Here is a 27710-nt window from a genome sequence, read left to right on the forward strand (position 1 = left end):
TCATGTCCAGAACTATGTCATCTCCTTCCACTGAAGATAGATAATAGGTTTGATTTTCTCTATGACTAGTCATCATAAATGGGATAGATGATACCCTTTCAATTACATTAGTTTTTACTAGCAGTCCCTACATTTGAGGGGCTCTCTTAAATAAAAATCAACTACTAACTATTGGTTCTGAATGATCTATTTAAAGCTATTAATAAACAAGAATGGATATCTAATCATTCTGATTCTCTAGACATAACTCTAAAGTTCCTGAACCTCCCATGAGAAATTTTTGGTACCTACTGGTTTTAGCTATTCAATGATCCCAAAGGAATAGAATGATATAAATTGGTTCTATACTCTGGCCCCTGGCTGAAAATAAGAAATTCAAACAAATACTAAAATTATACAGAACTCAGAACTTTCGGAAAAGGTTGGTACATTTAAGAGACCATCATTTTTTATTTGTCTAGATTATAAAAAAGTAAATTGTGAGTTACACAAGAAAATCTGTAAACACCAATTGAAACTGACCTCTGTAAGTACATACAGAAATAGTGAGAGAGGAAAGAAAACACAGGCTTTTGGTCAGACACCAACATTCAGACTGTGTGAGGGTTGCCCTTTCTGAGCCTTGGTGTCTTTATTTTAAAAGTAGGTAGGGCTTCCCTGGTGGCGCAGTGGTTGAGAGTCCGCCTGCTGTTGCAGGGGATATGGGTTCGTGCCCCGGTCCGGGAAGATCCCACATGCCATGGAGTGGCTAGGCCCGTGAGCCATGGCCGCTGAGCCTGCGCGTCCAGAGCCTGTGCTCCACAACAGGAGAGGCCACGACAATGAGAGGCCCGTGTACCACAAAAAAGAAAAAAAAAAGTAGGTATAATAGCCAGTATCTTACAGTGTTTATTATAAGAATTTAAATAAAATAATTATGTCTAACATATACTTAGTACTCCCAAAACTATGGTTATCATAAGAGGGAGAAGATCCTCTTTTCAATCATATTTATACACGTAGCTACATCAAGAGGCTCAAATTAATATTTGAATAGGAAAATTATAGTTGGTTACTGTATCCATTTCCCAGGGCTGCTGTAACAAAGTACCACAAACTAAGTGGCTTAAAACAAGAGAAACGTATTTTTCCACAGTTCTGGTGATTAGAAGTCTGAAATAAAGGTGTCAGCAGGCTTGGTTCCTTTCTGGAGGCTCTGAAGGAGAATCCATTCCATGTCTCTCTACTAGCTTTAAATCAGAGCTTCCCAAATAATGTACTGCACCCCCACAGCTATACCAGGGATGATAATCCCTCAGCCTTTCAGTGAGCTAAGAGGGGCATGAGACACTGAGCCACCAGGACCGCCAATTAATTCTGCATTCTTTAAAAGTTTTGCAACATTTTTTCTAATGTTGTAAAACCAGTCAGGCTTATGCCATAGCAACTTGGCATTAAGACCTGAGGTTATTACTGCATAAAGGGTTCTAAAGATCAGGCGTTACATAGTATACTACATATACCAATATTCAGTTTAAAATGGACAATCTCAGATGTAACATCTCAATGTAACACTGGTATAACTGGATGTCATCATAATCTGCCCCTCAATCACCTAAAAATCAAACTGACTAGATTCTTGACTTTAAGACTACTAATACAAAACATGATAAAAAGTTATACACACAACTTACAATACATGAGGTGCCCACTCTTGCCATTTCTATTCAACATAGTGCTGAAAGTACTAGCAAGAGCAATCAGACAAGAATAAATAAAAGGCATCCTAATCAGAAAGGAAAAAGTAAAATTATCTGTTTACAAATACATAATTTCATATGCAAAAAACCCTAAAGACTTTATTTTAAAAAACCCATTAGAATAAATGAATTTAGTAAAGTTGCAGAATATAAAAATCAGCATACAAAAAACAGTTGTGCTTCTTTATAACAACACTCTATACAAAGAGGAAATCAAGAAAGCAGTCTCATTTATGCTAGCATCAAACAATATTCCTGGGACTTTCCTGGTGGCTCAGTAGTTAGGAATCCGCCTGCCAATGCAGGGGACATGGGTTTGAGCCCTGGTCTGGAAAGATCCCACATGCTGTGGAGCAACAAAGCCCATGTGCCACAACTACTGAGCCTGCGATCTAGAGCTCATGAGCCACAACTACTGAGCCCACGTGCCTAGAGCCCTGCTCCACAACAAGAGAAGCTACTGCAATGAGAAGCCCGTGCACCACAACGAAGAGTAGCCCCCACTGGCCACAACTAGAGAAAGCCCACATGCAACAATGAAGACCCAATGCAGCCAAAAATAAACAAATAAAATGCAGTAACAAAGACCCAACACAGCCAAAAAGAAAGAAAGAAAAAAAGTTTAAAAAATATTCCTATTTTAACAAGCAAAGCAAATTGTATATTGTCCTGGTATACTCACTGTCCTTACTAAAAAGCTTTTTTAAAAAACTAGGTGGAATATACCCTGATCAAATATGATATAACACCACTCAAAGCCTAGCTCTAACCTCTGTGTCTGTATTACTGAAAAAGGCGTTAATAATTTTTTGATATATTCATTAAATGAATGCAAATGTAAGCACTAGTTAAAGTTAAACCTCAAGGAAAATAATACATGTACAAGGAGACTTTTAACCAAAAATCTAATTATACCAAATCTAGCAGTTCAGGAAGTTGAGGCACTATTCATGTCTTAATTTGTGCACATTTCTTACTACTCTCTGTCACTAGTAAATTCAAACATAAAATCCCAAGAACTCATGATTTATTTTGAGACATCCTGATCTTTCTAATACCAAGGGTATGGAAAAACACCCAGGATAGCACTGTTTTGTTTTTCCTGTGCTCCTACTCAAAGGCAATGAGGGAATACATTCCAGTCAGAAAGGTTTCCAGGAGAAATGGGCAACAATATATCATACAATGCCAGAGCAAAAGGGAGCCATAAATACTATCTAAGAAAGACTTTAGGGCTTCCCTGGTGTCGCAGTGGTTAAGAATCCACCTGCCAATGCAAGGGACATGGGTTCAAGCCCTGGTCAGGGAAGATCCCACATGCTGCGGAGCAACTAAGCCCGTGCGTCACAACTACTGAACCTGCGCTCTAGAGCCCACGAGCCACAACTACTGAGCCCATGTGCCACAACTACTGAAGCCCACGTGCCTAGAGCCCATGCTAGCACCACAAGAGAAGCCACTGCAATGAGAAGCCTGCACACTGCAATGAAGAGTAGCCCCCGCTCTCTGCAACTAGAGAAAGCCCATGCCCAGCAACGAAGACCCAATGAAGCCAAAAATAAATAAATAAAATTAATTAATTTTTTTTAAAAAGAAAGACTTAAAGTGAAGATCATACAATAAATTCATGCTCTGATGCAATGTTTGCCCATCCCACTCAAAATATATATAAATGAGAAATTTAAAAATTAAAGGAGAAAACCAGTAAGACAAAGATGGGCATCAAAATGAGGTAATCATCTCCCTGGACCAGAAAGCGAAGCTATGATCAGGGTTGAAGTCAGAAGCACATTAGACTCTAGGTTAAAAAGAAGAAAATGGGAGGAGGATTCTGGAAAAATCATGGATTAGGAAGCACCAGGAATCAGTCTCCCTACCTACACAACAACTGCTCTGGTAGAATCTATCTGCTGTAACTATTTTGGAACTCTGAAGACCTTGAAGGTTAGCAACTTCCAGGGGAAGATGTGGATGGGTAAATTGCAGGGTTTTTTCCAGTCAATTTCAATTCTTCACACAGTAGCAGCTATCCATCCTTTACTCCTGGCACATGGCAGGCAGCTCAGCTTGTGTTACATGTTCCTGAAGCACCTTGCACATAACTTTCAAGAACCAGGATAGGCAAAAAAGGCACTGTACTCTAAATATCAGTGATCTCTGTTCTGACTGCTGATTGCCGCTTCTGATCATAGAGATGCAGACAAAGAGGCAGGCAGCCATTCTTGTTTAAGTAACCTATCCCCTCCCCCACTGCTGAAAGCACCTCCACCTCCAGATGAAGTGATTTTGAGGGAATTTAAAGGACTAGCACCCTTTTCCCTCCTGTCATTTTTCACTTTTTCCCTTTAAGGAGCCAGACATTAAAGACTAGAAAATTCAAAAACTACTACATATAAAGGGAAAATTAGAAAGTGACCACGCACGTACAGAGAAAGGCTCAGAAAAAACCTGCGAAGGACTTAAGTTTATACCTCAGGCTGATACTTGGCACAGAGACAAACTATAGCAATCAAAAAGCAAAAACAACAAAAAACACCAAACCCTTTGGAAAGGGGAGAATCTGATTTCTAGAGTCACCACATTATTAGATTCAAATATCTAGCGTTCAACAACAACAACAAAAAAGATCACAAGGCACACAAAGACACAAGAAAGTATGGTTCATTCAGAGGAAAAATAAATAAATCAACTGACACCGTCCCTAAAAAAGAACTTACGGCAGACAAACTAGACAAAGACTTTAAGGATGCTCAAAGAACTACAGGAAGATGTGGAGAAAGTCAAGAAAACAATATGTGAACAAAATGGAAATATCAATAAAGAAATGGAAAAATCTAAAAAAGAAACCAAACTTTTTATAGCTGTAAAGTGCAATAACTGAAATGAAAATTTCACTAAAGGAATTCAATGGCAAATTTGGGCAGGCAGAAGAATCAGTGAACTTGAAGACAGGACAATGAAAACTTTCAAGTCTGAGGACAAGAAAGAAAAAAGGATTGAAGAAAAGCAAACAGAGCCTAAGGAAAGCATGTGATACTATCAAGCAGACTAATTATGCATTGTGGGAATCCCAGAAGGAGAAGAGAGAAAAGGGCAGAGAGAACACTTGAAGAAATAATGCCTGACAAAAGAAATAAAAGCAAAAACAAATAGGACCTAATTAAACATAATAGCTTTTGCACAGCAAAGGAAACCACGGACAAAACAAAAAGACAACCTACTGAATGGGAAAAAATATTTCCAAATGATGCAACTGATGAGTGGTTAATATCCAAAATATAAAAACTGCTCACATAACTCAATATCAAAAAAACAAACAACCCAATCAAAAAATGAGCAGAAGACTTGAATAGACATTTTTCCTAAGAAGACATACAAATAGCTAACAGGCACATGAAAAAATGCTCAACATTGCTAACTATTAGAGAAATGCAAATCAAAAACACAATGAGGTATCACCTCACACCTGTTAGAATGGCTATCATTAAAAGTCTACAAATAACTAATGTTGGAGAGAATGTGGAGAAAAGAGAGCCCTTCTACACTCACTGTTGGTGGGAATGTAAATTGGTCCAGCCACTATGGAAAACAGTATGAAGGTTCCTTAAAAAACTAAAAATAGAACTACCATGATCCAACAATTCCACTCTTGCGTCTGTATCAGGAAAAAAGGAAAACACTAATTCAAAAAGATACATGCATCCCAATGTTCATAGCAGCACTATTTACAACAGCCATGATGACATGGAAGCAACCCAAGTGCCCATCAACAGACAACTGGGTTAAGAAGATGTGAGATACACACACAGACACAGTGGAATATTAACTCAGCCATAAAAAAGAATGAAATACTGCCATTTGCAGCAATGTGGACATAACTAGAAAATATAATGCTTAGTGAAATGTCAGACAGAGAAAGACAAATACTATATGATATCAATTATATGTAGAATCTAAAAAATAATACAAATAGATGTATATGCAAAACAGAAAGACTCACAGATATAGAAAACAAACTTGTGGTTACCAAAAGGAAGAGGAAAGGAAGGAGGAACAAATTAGGGGTATGAAATTAACAGATACAAACTACTATACATAAAATAGAGAAGCAACAAGGATTTACTATACAGCACAGGGAATTATACCTAATATCTTGTAATAACCTATAATGGAATATAATATGCAAAACACTGAATCACTATGCTATATGTATACCTGAAACTAATACAATATTGTAAATCAACTGTACTTCAACAACAACAAAAATAAATAAATAAATTTTTAAAAGTATATTTTGCATATAATTCCTCAATTATATATGGGAGCAGAGCCAAATAACAAGCAAGATAATAAAACTAAATATAACAAAGTTTCAAAAGAGAAGACAAACTAGCAAATCTACATGCCCAAGAATACTAACATTTACTCATATCCACCAGTGCTTCTTTCAACAGTTTTTAAAACTTTAAAAATCAAACTATGTAAATCAAGTATTTTGAGGAAAAAAATCAGACTGCTTTTCTCCCAAAATTTATTTCTAACCATTGTTGCAAGCTAAGGAGCTCAAAAATAAAATAAAATAATTTAAAAACATAAGTATCAACACGAACACAGAAAACAACCCTCAACTTTCTCTCAAGATAGTTATCCTTATTGTTTTATAGGACAAGACTGGCAAAATAGAAAATTCCAAGTATATAGTCCACCATTTAAAATAATTTTACCAATGCTTCTTTAATAGCAATGGCCAGAAAGCTAGGTGTACACAGCTAAGATAAGTTACATTTTAAACTTCTCTGCTGATGAAATTTACCAAAAATAACCCTGCCACATATACACAACACTAACGTCTTGGATAGTATTCCCAACTCTTCATAAGTTTATTTCTTAAAAGAATAAAAATAGCAAAAAGTTGCATTTGAGGTGGGGCTGTGGTGATAACCACAGGCTTTTTGACAGGGTGCCTGTGTTTGCTCTGTGTTTGTCCTCAGACAAGGAGCCACCCTTAAAGTCCACAATCTTTTCCTGCTCTTTTCTCTCCAGCCACAGTAACCTTTTGTATCCTTCCTTCACTAGCAGCATTCTGCCAAAGACTACAGTAAGTATATTAATACAGAGAACTTGCCTTTAGCAATTTCAGTTTGAGTACTGCAAATGATTTTACCAATACCTCAGTGGTTAGCTAACTACAGTCAAAAGCCAGACTAAATTTTACACTAATACTTAAGGTTGTTTAGTGACTCATATGGCTTCTGTGTTTTCAGAGATTCATTTGCTCTGTTTGTATAAATAGATATGCAATACATCTATTATTTTTGAATAATACATTTATTATCTATTATTTTTGGAATTTCACAAACCATTAATAAACATTAATACATAAAACATTAATACTCTTGTAGGAAACTGAAAGTACCAAGAAACTTGAAAAAGTTCAGGCCTCAAATCTCTTCAAGTGTAAATATGGATACATAGTACTATTTCCTTTCTTTCTTCCTAAAAATGTATTACAACTTTAGTGTGCATGTACTTGAGGTACTATTTTTCAAGCTGCTGTCATCTGATCAATCCCACTTAAATTGTTTTCCTTTATGATATATATATATATTTTTTGTGCTAGGCAGGCCTCTCACTGCTGTGGCCTCTCCCGCCGCAGAGCACAGGCTCCGGATGCGCAGGCCCAGCGGCCGTGGCTCACGGGCCCAGCCGCTCCGCGGCATGTGGGATCCTCCCGGACCGGGGCACGAACCCGTGTCCCCTGCATCAGCAGGCGGACTCTCAACCACTGCGCCACCAGGGAAGCCCTATGATATTTTTTTATTGGGACAGCTCATCTGTATGATCTCTAAATCTTACAAATAATACTCAACCTTTTTGGCCCATCAATTCTTTGTGTAGAGGATGACAACATATACCACAAGTAATAATTCTATAAAGGTCATTCTTTTCAGTTGACTATAATGCCACATCAGTGGCTTTGAAGAGAAAGAATTTTTAACTTATTTTTTAAATTTTGTTATTCTTTAATTTTATTATGTTTTTGGCCGTGCTGTGCGTCTTATGGGATTTTAGTTCCCCAACCAGGAATCGAACCCAGGCACTCGTCAGTGAAAGTGCAGAGTCCTAACCACTGCACCGCCAGGGAATTCCCCGAAGAGAAAGAATTTAATATATTTAATTGGAAGACAATATACAACCATAGAATACAAGTCCTGTAAGTGCTAGAACTTTTTTTTCTTCTTTTTTGGACAGTGCTATATCCACAGTACCTAGAAGAGTGCTCAAAATATTTTCTCAACACATGAAATGTGGTATATCTTAAAATAAACTACTTTTAAAATAATACTTTTATTTAAAAAATTAAGTGGAGTAAGTCCTGCTAGAGCATAGATTCCATTCATCTTATGGTCTAACTAAGGAAACATCAATATTCACACGATTAAGCTCCTGACAGAGACGAACCAAAATATTAAAATACTTAAAAGAATGTTAAATATTAATATTAGACACCAAAAAGAAACCAAAACAAAACTACTACTTTTTTTTTTTTTTTTTTGCAGTACGCGGGCCTCTCACTGTTGTGGCCTCTCCTGTTGTGGAGCACAGGCTCCGGACGCGCAGGCCCAGTGGCCGTGGCCCACGGGCCCAGCCGCTCCCGCGGCATGCGGGATCCTCCCAGACCCGGGCATGAACGCGCATCCCCCGCATGGGCAGGCGGACCCCCAACCACTGCACCACCAGGGAAGCCCACAACTACTATATTTTTAAAGACTGTTTTAAAATTGGTAAAATTGATAGAGGAAATTAAAAATTCAAAGCGGCTGTTCACATAAATTGTGATTCCATTTCTTTTAAAGCTATTTAAATAGTCTTGACTATTTAGATGATGTACCAACAACAAATAATAGCCAAAACTATGGAACGTCCCAAAAAGGAAGCTTATACTAGTGTCATTATCAAACATTATCCATTAGACAGTTGGTAACATAAATGTTTCACATACTTTCAGTTTAACAACTAGCAGACTCTCTGAAGGAAACTCCCACAATGACAAATGTTCTAATTTTCAGTTGATTTTTATTTATTTATTTATTTATTTATTTTTTATTTATTTTTTTTTTTGGTGATACGCGGGCCTCTCACCGTTGTGGCCTCTCCCGCTGCGGAGCACAGGCTCCGGACGCGCAGGCTCAGCGGCCATGGCTCACGGGTCCAGCCGCTCTGCGGCACGTGGGATCTTCCCGGACCGGGGCACGAACCCGCGTCCCCTGCATCGGCAGGCGGACTCTCAACCACTGCGCCACCAGGGAAGCCCTCAGTTGATTTTTAAATGTGTATAAATGTAAGTTAAGAATATACAGGCTTTGACATTTTTAAAACTTTAATAACTTAAACTAAAATGAATAAGTTAAAATTAAACCAAATTCTCAAATGTTTAATTTTTCTTTAATTATGCCTCGCCAAATACTTTTAATGTAACAAATCTTCTTTTTTTAGAGAACCAAAAAAACCAATGAAACAGAAATGGCTCGAGATAATTTTGAAAACTGATAAATGATAAAAATCTACTATCACTGTTAAAGATTCAATCAAGCTTGAAAATGGCAATATTGGTGATGTGTTCTAAGCTATCAGTTTCGCCAAAACAAACCATAAAATCTTATTAGGTCCAACACATCACCTACTATGTAGTATTTTTGCTAAAAATTTTACCTAGATCTAATCATGAAGAAAAAAATCCTGGACAATTTGAAAAAAACTTCCTACAAGACAAATGACCAGATGAGTAAAATAGGTGAGAGAAATTAAACGGCGCAAACTTCCAGTTACAAAATAAATGAGTCATGGGCATGAAATGTACAGTTGGGGAATACAGTCAATAATAATGTAATTTTTTAAGAAAGAAAAATGACCAGATTTTTCAGAAAGTCAATGTCATGAAAAACAAAAAAGGTGAAAGAAATATTCTAAATAAAAATCAAGAGACACCAAACACAATGTGTAAACCTTAACTGGATCTTGGAAAACCAGCTATAAAAGACATTTTAGGAATAAATGAGGAAATATGAATACAAACTACATATTAAATGATATTATAGAATTATTATTCATTATCTTGGATATGATAATGACATTAGTTATTTTGGAAAATGATCTTGTTCTCAGAAGATGCAAAGTAAAGTAAGTGGATGAAAAGTCTCATGATAGCTATAACTTACTTTCAAACTGTCCAGCTTAGAAAAAAAAGTGTAGCTACATAATGTAAATGGGCAAAATGTTAATAACTGGTTAATATAGAGGAAACTGGCCATTCTTCAGTATATTATTCTGTCAACTTTTCCACAGATTTGAAGTTTTTTTCAAATAAAAAGTTAGAGGAAATGTCATTAGGTCAAAATTTCTCTTCATATTTCAATTCAATTCAGTAAAAATTACAAAATCTAAAGTTGGCTAACATATGGAAATTTCATTTTGTAAACCTCTATGGCTTAAGGTAATAACTGATATTGATTCTTATTATAGATACATTCTAGATAACTTGGGTTATAAAGAAAATTTCCATAAAGTTGATCCTATTACATGAATTTCTAGTACAAAATCTGAGCTGTGGTTGTAAGCTTTTACAAAGACTTTTAAAGACAGCTTGGGCTTCCCCAGTGGCGCAGTGGTTAAGAATCTGCCTGCCAATGCAGGGGACACGGGTTTGAGCCCTGGTCTGGGAAGATCCCACATGCCACGGAGCAACTAAACTTGTGCACCACAACTACTAAGCCTGCGCTCTAGAGCTCGCAAGCCACAACTACTGAGCCCGTGTGCCACAGCTACTGAAGCCCACTCGTCTAGAGCCTGTGCGCCACAACAAGGGAAGCCACTGCAGTGAGAAGGCCATGAACCACAACGAGGAGTATCCCCCACTCACCACAACTAGAGAAAGCCTGCGCACAGCAATGAAGACCCAACGCAGCCAAAAAAAAAGAGACAGCTAAAAAAAAACCTGGCACAATAAAAAGGTTAAGTAGTTACCCTAATGAAATGGTAAACGTTCTCGTATTGGCAGAGTTTTTACAGTGCTTTTCCAAAGGGAAGAAGGTCCTCCAACTACCTTACCTTATACCCTTTCCCAGAAAAATGGGACTTGGATTATCTAATATTATATGCAAAGGTCCCCATAATTAATTCATCACTCCCTTTCTAAAATGGAAATCCATTATCTAGCAAAGCTAGGTTACAAAAATTTGCAAAAAAAAAAGGAAAACTATCACAATAAGAACACGAAGGACCATCTTATACGTGTACACGTAGATTGGGAACTATTTTCATATTTCTTTTACGTGTAAACATAGACTGGGAAGTCTTCATTTCTGGAGACCAGATGCACTGGTCTCCAGAACTAGCTGAGAAGAAGGGAAGAAATAATGGTTATCATTCTCCGTTCAAAAATGAAGGAAAAAAGGTCAGAGAAGTCAAGTAATCTTCCCATTATCATTAATTGGTTGTATTTCAGACTGAAAACGCCTCTCCTTGAATTAGTATCCCACTTTTTGTCCATAAATTGAAAAATATGTAGTTAGTGGCTACGGCAATAAATACAAAAAAGGCAATTAGATATCTTTTCCCATACCAAAAAAAAAGCTCAATATGGATATATTACATTATAGATATATATATATAAAATATAATGAATATTTCACTTTGCAACACATTCCTCAGTCTACAAAAGAAAGAAGCCATTAGGAGTATCCTTTCTTTAATGCCCCTGTGCAAGTTTCAACTTTTTTTCAATGAAATTTCTACAGAGCCTGGGGGGAAAAAGGAACATAGCTCATCAATTCTATTAACAAAATACATTTAAAAAAAATATTTTAAGATCTCTGAAATCAGGATGCATCTAACCATTGACAACATCCCTTAACTGATGTCAGGATACAACAGAATTTGGTGGCTTGAGGAAACAACGAACTCCTACACATTTCTAACAACAAACATTTAAGTACTATCTTATCATTGTCAGAAAACCTTCCATTGACACCATCTGCTAAGATCAAGAAACTTTTCTGCATGAAAACTTAGAAAGTGGTATCAGCAAAGAGGAAAAATTCCTGGAGGAAATACTGGGAGACTCTGTCAAGAAATGCTGCTTTCTAATGCACTAAGTGGTAGAGAGGTAATACAGTGTGGAAAAACAAGGAAATTAAAGGCTCTGAATCTAAAAGTTATTCAGGGGCTTCCCTGGTGGTGCAGTGGTTAAGAATCCGCCTGCCAATGCAGGGAACACGGGTTTGATTCCTGGTCTGGGAAGATCCCACATGCTGCAGAGCAACTAAGCCCATGTGCCACAACTACAGAGCCTGTGCTCTAGAGCCCACGAGCCACAACTACTGAAGCCCACAAGCCACAACTACTGAAGCTCGCATGCCTAGAGCTCATGCTCCACAACAAGAGAAGCCACTGCAATGAGAAGCCCACGCGCTGCAATGAAGAGCAGCCCCCGCTCGCCACAACTAGAGAAAGCCTGCACGCAGCAACAAGGACCCAACACAGCCAAAAATAATAAATAAATAAAATAAATAAACTTAAAAGAAAAATAAATTGAAAAATTAACTGGGAAAACACTGAAAAATATCATCTAAAAGGCAAATATGACAAATAACAAGAAGAGTCAGCAAACTGGCTCTCCATAAATGTACTCAACTGTCCAAAGCAGAGAGACAAAGAAATAACTCTACTTTATGAATATGAAATTTTGAAATATCTACTATTAGCTACCTTACACAGTTTGCATACATTATTATATAGAATTATATAAACACAACCAGATATAATTTACCTGACAGACATTTAAATAAATTTTTCAAGAGTAAATCTGACTGCTTTGTAAAATATAATTCAACTGCACCGTGTGTATACGTATATACACATAAATACATCTATCTATACATGTAACATACATGTGTGTGTGTTTAACAGAAGAGATAGAAGTCTAAGTAGATCATTTAGAGTTAGAAAAGTAGCTGGGCTTCTCTGGTAGTGCAGTGGTTAAGAATCCTCCTGCCAATGCAGGGGACACGGGTTCAAGCCCTGGTCTGGGAAGATCCCACCTGCCACGGAGCAACTAAGCCTGTGTGCCACAACTATTGAGCCTGCGCTCTACAGCCCGCAAGCCACAACTACCGAAGCCCTCATGCCACAACTACTGAAACCCGTGCGCCTAGAACCCGTGCTCTGCAACAAGAGAAGCCACCACCATGAGAAGCCCACACACTGCAAGGAAGAGTAGCCCCCACTCACCGCAACTAATGAAGGCCCACGCAGCAAGGAAGACCCCACGCAGCCAAGGAAGGAAGGAAGGAAGGAAGAAATAACAAAAAATAAAGTTCCCTTTAAAAAAAGAAGGAGAAAAGTAGCAAAGGCACTAAAATAGTGACAAATTATATTGGAAAGAGTAGACTGGAAAGGAATGGCTTAAGAAGCTAATTTCTCATTTAATTAAGTAGTAATCAAGCACTAATGTCTAGAGTTGATAAATCAAGAATCAATTATATGCACATTATTTAAAAATATGGAAAAGATCACCAAAAGAACCAAAACAGGATCCATTTTAAATCTTTTCTCTGAGGAAAAAGACTGGCATTACATCAGAGGACTGCTACTTTTCATACAATTTAATGTACTATTTTATCTTTTTAATCATGAACCAGTCCTATTTACTTGATTATTAAAACTTTACAATATATTACAAAAGAATGTATCATGCAAAAATTTTCACTTTGTATTAAAAAATTTTTTTTATTTTTATTTTTGCCCACGTGGCTTTAGGGATCTCAGTTCCCCGACCAGGGATCGAACCCGGGCCCTCGGCAGTGAAAGCACAGAGTCCTAACCACTAGACCACCAGGTAATTCCCTGTATTAAATTTTAAAAGCAGATCATATACTCTGATCCCAATGGAAGCATATCTATAAAGGGACTATATGAAAACATATCTGTAAACAGCATAGTAACTCCCTATTTTAAAGGTTTATTGAGAGAATTAAACCAGATAATATATGTAAAATTATCCGCAAAGTGCCTGGTACAATGCAGGGATTAAATCAATATTAGCTATCAATACTAGTATCTATTATATCTGCAAAGAATAAAGGTCCAGCACTAAAATTAGAACTAATGCTATTCATTATGTAAAGCACCTGATATATAATAAGCACTCACTAACTAACAGCTGAATTAATGAATTACTGAGTCTAAGTTTCAAAAATAGATAATTCCTTTTCTAAGACTATAAAACAAAACAAAGGCAGACAGCTACCTGGTAAACTACAAAGAAATCAGAATAAAACTAAAATCAAAACCTAACAAAGTACAAATAAAATCATTCCCCAATTTTATTATTTATATTGATAATAACAATACCAGCAGCAGCAACACAAATTACACTGATAACAGGGGTTATCATGTACAGCATTTCCTGGGTGTTAATTTTTCCTTCTAGTGCTCTCCTGTATTTTAAAATTTTGTAACAAATACTACTTTTATGATTTTTTTTGGGGGGGGATCTATTTTATTTTATTTAATTTATTATTATTATTTTTTTGTGGTACACGGGCCTCTCACTGTTGTGGCCTCCCCCATTGCGGAGCACAGGCTCCGGACGCACAGGCTCAGTGGCCATGGCTCACGGGCCCAGCTCCTCCGCGGCATGTGAGATCTTCCCGGACCGGGGCACGAACCTGTGTCCCCTTCATCGGCAGGAGGATTCTCAACCACTGTGCCACCAGGGAAGCCCATGGGGATCAATTTTAGAATTCTACTCCACATGGAAAGTAACTGCTTACAAGGGCCAAAATTTCCAAATTATGTTAAACTGTTTTTGTATAAGGATGGGTAGTTATTAATTCTTACATACTCACAAAATGATATATCAACATAATTTTTCCTTGGTACATTTAGCTATCTGAGAGCAAATAAGATTCTAATTAAAATAAGTGCTTATGGGACTTCCCCAGTGGTCCAGTGGGTAAGACTCCACGGTCCCAATGCAGGGGGCCCAGGTTCGATCCCTGGTCGGGGAACTAGATCCCTCATGCCTGCCACAACAGAGAGTTCACATGCCATAACTAAGAAGTCTGCATGCCGCAACCAAGAAGTCTGCATGCCACAACTAAGAGTCCACATGCTGCAACTAAGAAGTGCGTATGTCACAACTAAGAAGTCCACATGCTGCAACTAAGATCCTGTATGCCGTAACTAAGAACCAGTGCAGAATGAATGAATGAATGAATAAATAAATATTTTTTTAAAAATAAAATAAATGCTTAAATTTCCCTGTAAATAGCACCATATCATCTACTGAAAGCATGCCATTCTCTATCAACAGGGACCTAATGAGAAATAAATACCTGATTGAACAAAAATAATTAGCCTTTCATAAAACTGCAGAGTATGGGATATATAAGGGAGAATAAATATATATACTTGTAAAATGTATTCAGTATTACTTAAACTTGTAAATACTTTACAAATATTGTGAATATTATCTTCTCCCAGAATGTTCACAACCTTCTTTGTAGTAAGAAGCAAATTAGCTCTTCATTTGAAGATTCAAATGGAGTAAAAGGAGGATCAAAGTGAGAGAACCAAAAATAAGAAAAGGAGGATACAGAGATGCCAACACTTCTCTCCAACAACCATATCTGCCCTTAAGCCAAAAAAGAGGTATTCTAGGATGGGGACCTCCACTTCCAAGCTTACCTGTGCATACTCTCTTTCAATAGCAGCCTTCTTCTGACTGAATGTCCTAAAAACACAAATAAAAATTCGTTACCAAACATATAACAATAATTTTATGTAAAGTTATCAATACACCCTCACATACTGCTTGGTAAGCTGTGTTGACGGAAGGCACAATATGTCATTCACCTTATGTGCCTAAGAATACTGCTGGCACCACAGACCCTGGAGTTAAGACAATCCACATTCAAATCCTAGCTCCACCACTTACTAGCTGTATGACCTTGGTCAAGTCACTTGACTTCTCTGTGCCTCAGTTTCCTTCTTGGTAAAATGGATATAGAAATAGTATCTACCTCATAGGGATAGTGTAAAATTTAGTTAATGACAATATATAAAGTGCTTATAATAGTGACCAGCACAGAGTAAAAGACAGATGTGTGTGTGTGTGCATGTGTTAGCTACTGTTATCACAATGGCTAGTGCATAGTAGGTAGTAAAAATGTTTCCTGAATATAATAATAAACATCGAGGGACTATAGAAAACAAGGTGAAAATCAAAATTTGATCAGCTTCTCAACATGAAATAGTCAAATCATTTCCTTCATTCCATTCTTTTACAAGAGTCACAAAACAAAGTGCAAGGCCACCACATGTTATGGTATAATAAGAGCACCCTTTCTACACATGTATTATATTTCACAGATTCTACAGTTAATACTTTTCACATTTTAACATTTATTATATTGGTATTCATCTTTTAAATGATTGGCAGACAACTACTGAGGCCACGTGCCACAACTACTGAAGCCTGCGCACCTAGAGCCCGTGCTCCGCCACAAGAGAAGCCACCGCAATGAGAAGCCCACACACCGCAACGAAGAGTAGCCCCCAATCACCGCAACTAGGGAAAGCCCACACACAGCAACAAAGACCCAACGCAGCCAATAAATAAGTAAATGTTCCTTTAAAAATAAATAAACAAATAAATAATGATTGGCAGTATTTTCTTCTATCTTAACAGTATATGAAATAACAGTGTACCTTACAAACCACAGGCAAGGTAGAGTCAATGAAATATGATAACATTAACAATCTACTTTGAGTAGTCTGAGTTTAAAGACTTTTCTGTGAGGTGTCAGGTATCTGTGCTCTTAAAAGCACTTCATTAAGGCAGAGATACCACAGTAAAAAGTGAAAAATATAAAGAAAGAGCTGGAATAGAAAAAAGGCAATAAACCAAAACTCCCCATTTTAATAATTATTTAAATTTACCAACATGACTATTCACTTCTTCTATAAGAAATTAAAGCATTTAAAATTGTACTACATTTGTTTGGGATGGATAACTATTATTTAGCTTTAAAAAGGAAGGAATTTCTGACATGCTACAACATGAATAAACTTTGAGGACGTTACGCTGAGTGAAATAAGTTGGCCACAAGAGGACAAATACTGTATGATTCCATTTACATAAGGTACTTAGAGCAGTCAAAATCATATAGACACAAAGGAGAATGAATGGTGGTTGCCAGGGAGTGGGAAGAGGGGATCAGAGGAGTTATTATTTAATAGGTATAGAGTTTCAGTTTTGCAAGATGTAAAGAGCTCTGAAGATGGTTGGTAGTGGCAGCAAAACAAAATGAATGTACTTAATAGCACTAAATTGTACACTTAAAAATGATTAAGATAGTAAAGCTTATATGTATTTTACCACAATTTAAAAAACAAACAAAAAAAGAGTTGAACAAGACTCTTTTCCTTATGGGGTTTGGTGCATTATAAAGCGCTTAACACAGTCCTTTAAAATACAATTCGTCTACTCTCCTTAAGAGAAAACATATAAACTATATATTATATATGCATATATGTAAAGCACACTATATACATGCATTTGTATACTGTATTATATATATATTTGGTGTATGTGTATATATATGTAAATTATGTGTCTGCATATACATATATATAATAGTAATGTAAGTTTTCTCTGGACAGTGGGATTACTGGCTTTCACTTTATTCTTTTGATTTTGCTTGCTATATTTTCTGATGTTTTAGTAAAATATACATTATGTTTGAAAAAATAAAGTCCTTATTTTAAGTAAATAAATACACTTATAAACATATGCAAAACGACACCCATGTTGTTTTACTAAAATTGGACTGAGAAATTATTATGACTTGTGTTACTAAATATATCTCCCCAGGCAAACAAGACTAATTAAAATGAACTCGGTTAAACTTTAATCACTAAAAATCTGAAAACTTACCTGTATTTTGAAGGAGGTGGTATTTTTAATATTTTACAAAAGATGAAAGGAAATATTTCAGCTATTTATTTAGAACCCTTTTAACCTTAGTTGTATCTCATCTTGAAATAAGAATGTTCAAGTGAAGTCTGCAAGAAAAGAGGAACTAACTCTTTTACTCTGAACATGCATATCAACTAATTTTAACATTGTCAAAAAAAAATTGTCAGTGCAATTTTTAGTTGTTGTTAAACAATTACATTTCTTCTTCTAAATAAAGAAAACAAATACAAGATCACAACTGCTCAAAATTTACATCATCAATATTAGGAAATCTATTTATTATAAACCACAGCAAGAGAACAGAGCAAAAAAATAACCTTCATATAAGATATAAAGGCATTTGTTAAAATTCAACATCAGTTTCTCTTTTAAAATATTAATGGGTGCTATAATTAAACAGATGGACAAAAACAAGTGCTGGCAAGGATGTAGAGAAATGAGCATTCTCATAGAGTGCTTTTGGGAATGTAACACAGTACAGCTGCTTCAGAAAATAGTCTGAGAGTTCCTCAAAAGGTTAAACATAGAGTTACATAGAATTACCATAAGACCCAGCAATTATATTCCTGGGTACATACCCATGAAAACTTAAAACTTAAAACTTAAAACATATGTCTACACAAAAACCTGTAAATGAATATTCATAGCAGCATTACTCATCATAGCCAAAAAGTGACAACAACCCATCAACTGATGAAAGGATAAGCAAGATGTGCTACATTCATATGATGGTGTATCACTCAACCATAAAAAGGAACAAAGTACTGATATATGCTACAATATGGATGAAACTTGAAAACATCAGGCTAAGTGAAAGAAGCCAGACATAAAATCCCACATATTATATGATTCCATTTATACAAGATGTCCAGAATAGGCAAGTCCATAAAGACAGAAAGTAGATTATCAGTTGCCAAGGTTTGAGGAGCTGAGAGATAAGTTTGCCATTATTCCAGAAGTATTTTTCTTTTATTTAGGTAAGTTGATTATAAAGTTCAAATGGAAAAATGAACACTTAAGAATTGTTACAGGGGCTTCTCTGGTGGCGCAGTCATTAAGAATCTGCCTGCCAATGCAGGGAACACAGGTTCGAGCCTGGTCCGGGAAGATCCCACTTGCCACGGAGCAACTGAGCCCGTGCGCCACAACTGCTGAGCCTGCGCTCTAGAGCCCGAGAGCCACAACTACTGAGCTCGTGTGCCACAACTACTGAAGCCCGTACGCCTAGAGCCCATGCTCTGCAACAAGAGAGGACACCACAATGAGAGGCCCGTGCACTGCAGTGAGGAGTGGCCCCCACTCGCCGCAACCAGAGAAAGACCCCATGCACAGTAACAAAGACCCAATGCAGCCAAAGATAAATAAACATAAATATTTTTTAAAGAAGAATTGTTATAAACATTCTGAAAAAGAATAATGTTAAAAATTAACACCTACCCTCACCAGATAGTAAAAATTAAGTTTAAAAGCAACAGTAATTAAAACAGCTCGGTAATGAAATAAGCAAACAGAGATTATGAAACATAAGTCAGAAATACACCCAAATATACCCAAATACCAAATATCAATATAATAAATAAAAATTTAGTAACTAAAAAAGATGGCATTTTGATTCAAAGGGGAAAAGATCGATTATTTAGTAAATTGCAACTTTATAGGAAGATGCAATGGTTAGTAAACAAAAAAGTTACAGAATAATATATATAGTATATTACTATCTTTTCATATAAAAATGTTTACATGTATATGCTGGATTATGATCATTAGGACACTTCTCAGTTACCATAGTCCATCAGATATAGAACTGTACCATTCAAAAATGCTACTGTGGTCCCCTTAGAAATCACTGTGATAGAATTCCCTGAAATATTTAACATGAAACTGGTCTCACAATGGTTCCTTATGAAGAAAGGAATTGGTCGTAATGGTAAAAGAAAGACCTTTTACTGATTTCTTGTTTGTATTGTTTGAATCTATACCATGTGTACATGTATGTATTTTTCACTGAGGTAAAATTTATATGACATAAAATTAAGCATTTTAAAGTACCCAATTCAACAGCATTTAGTACATTTACAGTGTGTACAACCACCACCTCTCCCTACTTTCAAAACTTTTTGATCATTCCAGAAGAATACTTCATACCCATTAAGTAAGTAATCATTCTCCATTCCCACTCCCCTTACCCTTGGCAACAACTAAGCTAATTTTCTGTCTCCATAGACTTGTCTATTCTGGATATTTTGTATAAAAGGAATCATGTAATATGTAATCTTTTGTGTCTGGCTTCTTTTGCTTAGCATGTTTTCAAGATTCATCCAAGTTGTAGAATGTATCAATACTTTGCTCCTTTTTATGGCTGAATAATACTGCATGTGTGGATATACTACAATTCATCCATTCATCCACCAATGGACATTTGAGTTGTTTCTACATCTTCAATAGTATGAATAATGCTGCTATGAAGATTCATTTATGAATTTCTACGTAGAACTAAGTTTTAAGTTCTTTTGAGTATATACTTAAAAGTAGAAATGCTGGGTCATATGATAATTCTATGCTTAACTTTTTGAAGAACCATCAAACTATTTTTCGTAACAGCTGTGCCATTTTACATTTCCACTGCATATTTTTAAAAACTTAATAGTTAGGGGCTTCCCTGGTGGCGCGGTGGTTGAGAGTCCGCCTGCTGATGCGGGGGACACGGGTTCGTGCCCCGGTCCGGGAGGATCCCACATGCTGCGGGGCAGCTGGGCACATGAGCCATGGCCGCTGGGCCTGCGCGTCCGGAGCCTGTGCTCCGCAACAGGAGAGGCCGCAACAGTGAGAGGCCCACGTACCACAAAAGAAAAAAAAAAAAAAAATTTAATAGTTAAATGGAACAAACTAACCTTTCAAAATATATTCTATTACATTCAGAAGAATCCTATATGGCCACTAAAAAGAATGTGGTAATTCTGTATGTGCTGGTATAGAAAGATAGCCTCAATTAACTCATGCAATAAACATTAACTGACTGGTTATTGTGGGAAAGACACTGTATATACGTACTGATGATATAGCACTGAATAACACAGACACCAAATAGGACTAACAGATAGTAAATAAATCATTATACAAAGAAATATTTAATAATAAATGGGATAATTATAAGCACTATGAAGGAAGCTACAATATATTACCAAATATTTTTTAAAAGCTTCAGAAGAATATGTAAAGCAAGATCTCATTTTATCTTAAAAATATTAATATATACCTCTATGTAATACAGGTATCTGTATAAATTCTGTATACCTGGAAAATACATATCAGGGGGGCCACTCAAAGAATATATCCAAATTTTTATTGTTAAAAGAAGGGGATGTGAGATTCTTTATTTTCTATTCTATGTTTTTTTCTAATAATTATTTAATATTTCTATAATTAGAAAAAAAATTAAAGATAAAAAAGCACTAATTTTCAATCAACTCATATAAATTCCACATGATATAGAAAGGAATAAGAATAAATCCATGCAACAATTCTTTAATAAAAATCTAATGTTCTAAATAATTTTCCTAAAATAAATCTGATCAAGCCACTTTCCTGTTAACATTTCTGAAATGGCTCTTCATCACTCCTGGAAAAAAATCTAAATTCCTTTAACATGACAGATGAGGTTACTTACTATCCAGACTTGACTGCTAGTGTGGCTTCATGTCTATAAATTCCTCCATTCACATCCTAGGCTAGAGCTAAGTATAGTAAAAGGACCTAGGCTCCTGCTTTCACACTCTAGCAAACGTGGTTCTTTCTGCTTGGAATTCCTTTCCCCTATTACTTGACCTAAATCTCTTATCCTTCAAAACTTAGCTTAAACATGACCTCTCCTGAGAAATCTTCCTGAATTCCACTTGTGATTTAAACACCCTCTCTGTGGTCCTCCAGCATCTTATAACATAGCATGTGCTTCAAGTACTGTAATTGTCTGTGAATTGACTATGGAGTTCCCTGGGAGCAATGAGTGTGCTTTGTATTTACATGTGTAGCACAGTGCCTGAAAACGGTAGTAGTTCAATAAACGTTTACTGAATGAATGAAAGAACAGACAAACTCAATAATCAGGTTTCAGACTCTTCATAAGTTTCAGTTAAACTGCTAAGTTACGTTAGCTCCTGGGATAGGCAGAACCAAGATCACAGTCTATATCCATATGAACCAATTAAGTTTCTTGACCTTGGTCACAGATTATATCAGTTAACACAAATATTTTGTGAGCTTTAAAAACCAAGGAAGGGGACTTCCCTGGTGGTCCAGTGGGTAAGACTCCATGCTCCCAATGCACAGGGCCTGGTTTTGATCCCTGGTCAGGAACTAGATCCCACATGGCATGGCTCAACTAAGAGCCCACTTGCCGCAACTAAAAGAGCCCACATGCTGCAACTAAGACCCGGTGCAGCCAAATAAATACATAAATATATGTATTTTTTAAAAAGGGGCTTCCCTGGTGGCGCAGTGGTTAAGAATCCGCCTGCCAATGAAGGGGACATGGGTTCGAGCCCTGGCCCGGGAAGATCCCACATGCCACGGAGCAACTAAGCCTGTGCGCCACAACTACTGAAGCCCCCGTGCCTAGAGCCCGTGCTCTGCAACAACAGAAGCCATCGCAGTGAGAAGCCCGTGCACCGAAACGCAGAGTAGCCCCAGCTCACCGCAACCAGAGAAAGCCCACGCACAGCAACAAAGACCCAACGCAGCCAAAAATAATAAAAATAAAAAATAAATTTAAAAAGAAAAATACAAAATTAAATTTTGATAGAGGCTGGGTTACTTGAGTGTATGTATTTGTCAAAACTTAGTAATTGTATACCTAAGATTTATATTTCATTGTATATAAATTTTACCTCAAAATAAGAAACTATATGAAATACTGAACTCTAATGATCTGCATGCTGAATTATTTAGGGAAAAGCCTGGTAATGTGTACAATTACTTTGAAATAAATTTTAAAAATAAGGTGGATAGTTGATGGCTAGAGGATGGGTAAATGCATAGATAAGTGACAATGCAAGTACACCGTACAGTACAGTATTAACAGTAGAATTTAGGTTTGGGTGATGGGTGTTTACTGTAAAATTCTTTCAACCTAGTTGTATGTTTGAAATTTTCATTAAAAAGTCACAAAAATATTTAGAAACTTAATGAAAGAAAAATAAAAAACAACCAAGGAAGGTATAAAGGTGTGTAATAAAGGTTTAGCCTTGCCCAAAGAGAGTTCTGGCCTTTGCCCTTGGCTTTGGGAGGTAATCTCTAAACCTTTGGAATGTCATGCCTGATAAGAGTGTTTTTGTTTACCTGGGACCCTTAGGCCATGCCAGATAGAAAATGCTAACAACAATGTGATTTATTGGGGGTAGGTGGTGGGGGTGCATATGGTGTCAGCTCAACTTCTGAAGGAGCTGGAGACTAAGGTCAGCCACATGGGCAGTCAATCTATTTAACTGAACAAATACACCTCTTCCCTTGGCTAATTTTAAAATATATCCTTTCACTATAATAAACCATAATTTTAAGTAAATTTTCAGTGAGTTCTTCTAGCAAATTATCAAATCCAAGGTTAGTCTTGGGGACCACAATCTTGCAAGTCATGTCAGAAGTGAGGGTGGTCTTGGAAGCCTCCAAACTTGCAGTTGGTATCTGGAGTGACAGTTGTCTTGGGAATTCCCTAACTCTGTAATTCATCACCAGGATAAGCAGAACACCAAAGAACATTCAAATTATTAATGGTGGTAGTGGAGATGGGATATCAAACCCATAATGATGAATATTAAAAATAAACACAACCACCAGAATGGCTAAAATTAAAAATACTGATAATTATAAATATCAGTGAGGGTACAGAGCAATGAAACTCTAACATGTAGTCCACAGGAATGTAAAATGGTACAACCACCTGGGGAAAAAAATCTGGTATTTCTTATGTAACTAAACATACATCTATCTTGACATAAATTCTAATACTAGGCATTTACCAAGAGAAATGATAACAAATCTCCACAAAAACACTTGACAAAAATATTCACAGCACTTTTATTCATAAATAGCCAAAAACAGGAAACAGTCCCAGTGCCTGCCAGTGGGATAACAGATCAACAAACAGTGACATATTCTTACAGTGGAATAAAACTCAGCAATAAAAACAAATGAACTCTAAGATGACCACCACATTTTTACTACTCTGAGTTCGCGACCTCTTATTTTACAAATGACACTGTTTAAAAATAACTAATATCAGATATAAAAAATAATCTGTTAGCACAGATAGCAAACTGGGGTAAGGGTACTAGTACTCATATTATCAGGACACTGACAACTCTTTCATAAGGATACCTTTATAATTTTGCCCTGGAATACAACAGCTGTTTTTAGAGGTGTTATTAACACAAATATGGCAATAGCATTAAAATGATGACATGAGAATACAAAAAAAAAAATTTTTAAACAAGGCAAGTAGATCAAACAACTGAAGCTATACAAGTCTGACAGAGAGAAAATTACTTGGCTCTTAATAAAAAATATTAATTCACCAACAACATTCATTGAGTATCTTCTGAATTTCAGGTGTTCTACTAAGTATGCACTGGGAATATAAAAATGAGCGAGGCATGGACTCTGTTCTCAAGGGATTCACTAGCATAAGGTATAATCAAATGATGCCAAGACCCACAAACGCTACAGGCATAGAATGAAAAGTAGAAAGTGTTCGTTCTTATTAATTAGGTAACGTTGGGCAAGTTAATTTGCCTTACCATGCTTCAGTTTCCTATCAATTAAATAAGAATACAAAGAACATCTACCTCATAGAATTATGAGTACATATTGATAAAGCACTTAGAACAGCCTTGGCACATAGTAAATACTAGAAAAGTATTTGTTAGCTAAGTGAAAATATCACATCTACAGTTTATAATTATGAAATTTAATCCAGTTAAAATATTTTGACTAACTGAATAGGTAAAGCACTAACAAAAAATTACATTTTAAGTACTTCTGGTATTAGATAACAGAGCAAAGTCAGAATCTCCCTTCTCTCAGAAATTACCCAAAAGCAACAAACAGAATAAAAAACATAAATGCAAACATGATCTCCAATACAACTAGGAAACATAAGAAATGTAAGTGCAAGACAGGCCTAAGGAGAGACAATTAAATTGGAGAAGGAGTAAATATAAGGCATGAGGTTCCAAAACTCAAAGGGGTGGGGGGGAGTACATTTCTTCAACTGCAGCTTTCTGAGGTATAAAATTTAAACCACATTCGCAACAACAAAAACAGGGGACATGGGCTGGTAGAGGGAGCTTTGTTTGCTGCTCAGTTTGAAGAAACAGAGGAGAAAGTACTAAATTAGAAATCACACAATCTACGCTGGCAGAAATTAGGCTGCTTGGTGTGGCAAAAAAAAAAAAAATAGTGAGACAGCCTGCACTATGAACAGCCCTGTAGCAGCCATCTTCTCTGGCTGAGGAGAAAGAAAATGAATTCATACACTCAACCCTGTTCATAAAGAAAATTACTGTAAATTTGAAGAGTGTAGCTACCCTAAGATACCTACTTCTGGTATCCTAAAAAGTTGTACAGGAAAAACCCTCTTCATTCAAAAATAACCCCAAAAGGAGGAAGAATAGATCTATGCAAATACAAAATTTTTAAAAGAAGAAAAAACAGCACAGGAAAAACAGAGTAGCTGAAGGACCCTCATGAGAAAAATGCTGCCATGGAGCAGATGAATTTTTAAAACTTAAAAACAAAAAATGAACAAACAAACAAAAACCCTAATGAAGCAAATACCACTTCCAGATAGAATTATAGAATGTCAAAGTCACAAGAAAATAGCAGTGGTGAAGTGGGCATCTTGCCTTGTTCTTTTTGGGGGAAAGCTTTTAGTCTTTCACCACTGAGTATAATGTTCACTTGTACGCTTTTATTGTGCCCTTTATCATGTTAAGGAAGTTTCCTTGGGGCGGGTGGAATTCCCTGGTGGAGCAGTGGTTAAGACTCCTCCAAGCCCCCAAGGCAGGGGGCCCGGGTTTGATTCCTGGTCAGGGAACTAGATCCCACAGGCATGCTGCAACTAAGAGTTCATATCCTACAACTAAGGAGCTCACCTGCCACAACTAAGACACAGAGCAACCAACTAAATAAGTAAATATTTTAAAAAAACAAATAAAAAAACAGGATTATTAAAGAAGTTTCCTTCAATTCCTAGTTCGAGTGTTTTCATCATGAAAGTGTTGAATTTTGTCCCCTTCATGCTATTAATGGGGTTTTTTCCCCCTTCATTCTATTAATATGGTATATTTCATTCCTTGATTTTCTTATGTTGAACTTTTGCATTCCTAGAATGAACTTCACTTTGTCATAGTGTAAAATCCTTTTAATGTGTTGTTGGATTCAGTACTAGTATTTTGTTGAGGATTTTTGTATCAATGTTCATAAGGGATACTGATCTGTAGCTTCTTGTGGTATCTTTGTCTGACTTTGGTTATCAAGGTAATAAGGACATCATAGAATGAGTTAGGAGTGTTTCCTCATTTTCTATTTTTTTGAAGATTCTGAAAAGTATTGATGTTAGTTCTTCTTTAACCATAAGGTAAAATTCAACCGTGAATTTTAATCCTAGACTTGTCTTTGTTGGAAGATTTTTTGATTACTAATTTAATCTCTTTACTTATCAAAAGTCTGTTGAGCATTTCTATTTCTTTTTGATTCAGTTTTAGTAATTTGTGTGTTTCTGGGAATTTTTCCATTTCGTCTAGGTTATCCAATTTGTTGGTGTACAACTGCTCATAGTACTCTCCTATAATCCTTTTTATTTCAGTAGAACAGGATGTAATGTCCCCACTTTCACTTCTGATTTTATTTATTGTCATCTTTCTTCTCTATTTCTTACACTAGCTAAAGGTTTGTCAATGTGTTGATCTCTTCAAAGAACCCACTTTGGTTTCATTGATTCTATTGTCTTTCTATTCTGTTTTGTTTATCTCTAATATAATCTTTATTATTTTCTTCCTTCTGCTAGCTTTGGTTTCGGCTTGCTCTTTTTCTAGTTCCTTAGGTGTAAAGTTAGGTTAATATGAGAGCTTTCTTCATTTCTAATGTAAGTGTTTAAAGCTATAAATTTCCCAAGCAGTTTCACTGCATACCATAAATTTTGTTATGTTGTGTTTTTGTTTTCATTCCTCTCAAAGTATTTTCTAATTTTCCTAGTGATTTCTTTTAACCCACTCATTGTTTAAGATTATATTGTTTAGTTTCCACATATTTGCAAATTTTTCAGTTTTCCTTCTGTTGATTTCTATAGCGTCATTCCATGTGGTCAGAAAAGATATTTTGCATGATGTCGGTATTTTTTAATGTATTGATAGTTGTTTATCCCCCAACTTATGGTCTATCCTTGAGATATGTGCACTTGAGAAAAATGTATATTCTGCTTTGTTGGGTGGAGTGTTCTGTATACGTCTGTTGGTTTACAGTATTTTTCAATGGAATTGATAGTCCAGACACCAACTCAAACATCTACAGCCAAATGATTATCAACAAGGATGCCAAGACCATTAGAGGCGGAATAGTCTCTTCAACAAATGGTGCCAGGACAACTGAATCTGCACACACAAAAGAAAGAAGTTGGACCCCTATCTCATTCCAAACATAAAACTTAAAATGGATCAAAGACTTAAATGTAATAGCTAAAACTATAAAACTCTTAAATGAAAGCATAGGAATATGTCTTCTTGACCTTGAATTTGGCAACAGATTATTAAATGGAACACCAAAAACACAATCAACAGAAGAATATGTAAAATGAACTTCATCAAAATTAAAAAGTTTGTGCATCAAAGGAACTTATAAAGAATATGAAAAGACAAAGAATGGAATAATATTTGCAAATC

General features: G+C 36.2%; 1 protein-coding gene across 6 annotated transcripts in view; it reads right to left on the minus strand.

The window, feature by feature from the left end:
• Positions 1 to 27710, minus strand: part of FCHSD2 (FCH and double SH3 domains 2) — a 316584-nt gene that overhangs the window by 250068 nt on the left and 38806 nt on the right. For all 6 annotated transcript variants that reach the window (XM_059069671.2, XM_067038840.1, XM_059069670.2 and 3 more), the window contains exon 3: positions 15489 to 15534. In XM_059069671.2, coding sequence (XP_058925654.1) covers positions 15489 to 15534 — 46 coding nt within the window. The remainder of the gene's footprint in view (positions 1 to 15488; positions 15535 to 27710) is intronic.

This window comes from Kogia breviceps, chromosome 7 (genome assembly GCF_026419965.1).
Source record: "Kogia breviceps isolate mKogBre1 chromosome 7, mKogBre1 haplotype 1, whole genome shotgun sequence".
In the NCBI taxonomy this organism is placed as follows: domain Eukaryota; kingdom Metazoa; phylum Chordata; class Mammalia; order Artiodactyla; family Physeteridae; genus Kogia; species Kogia breviceps.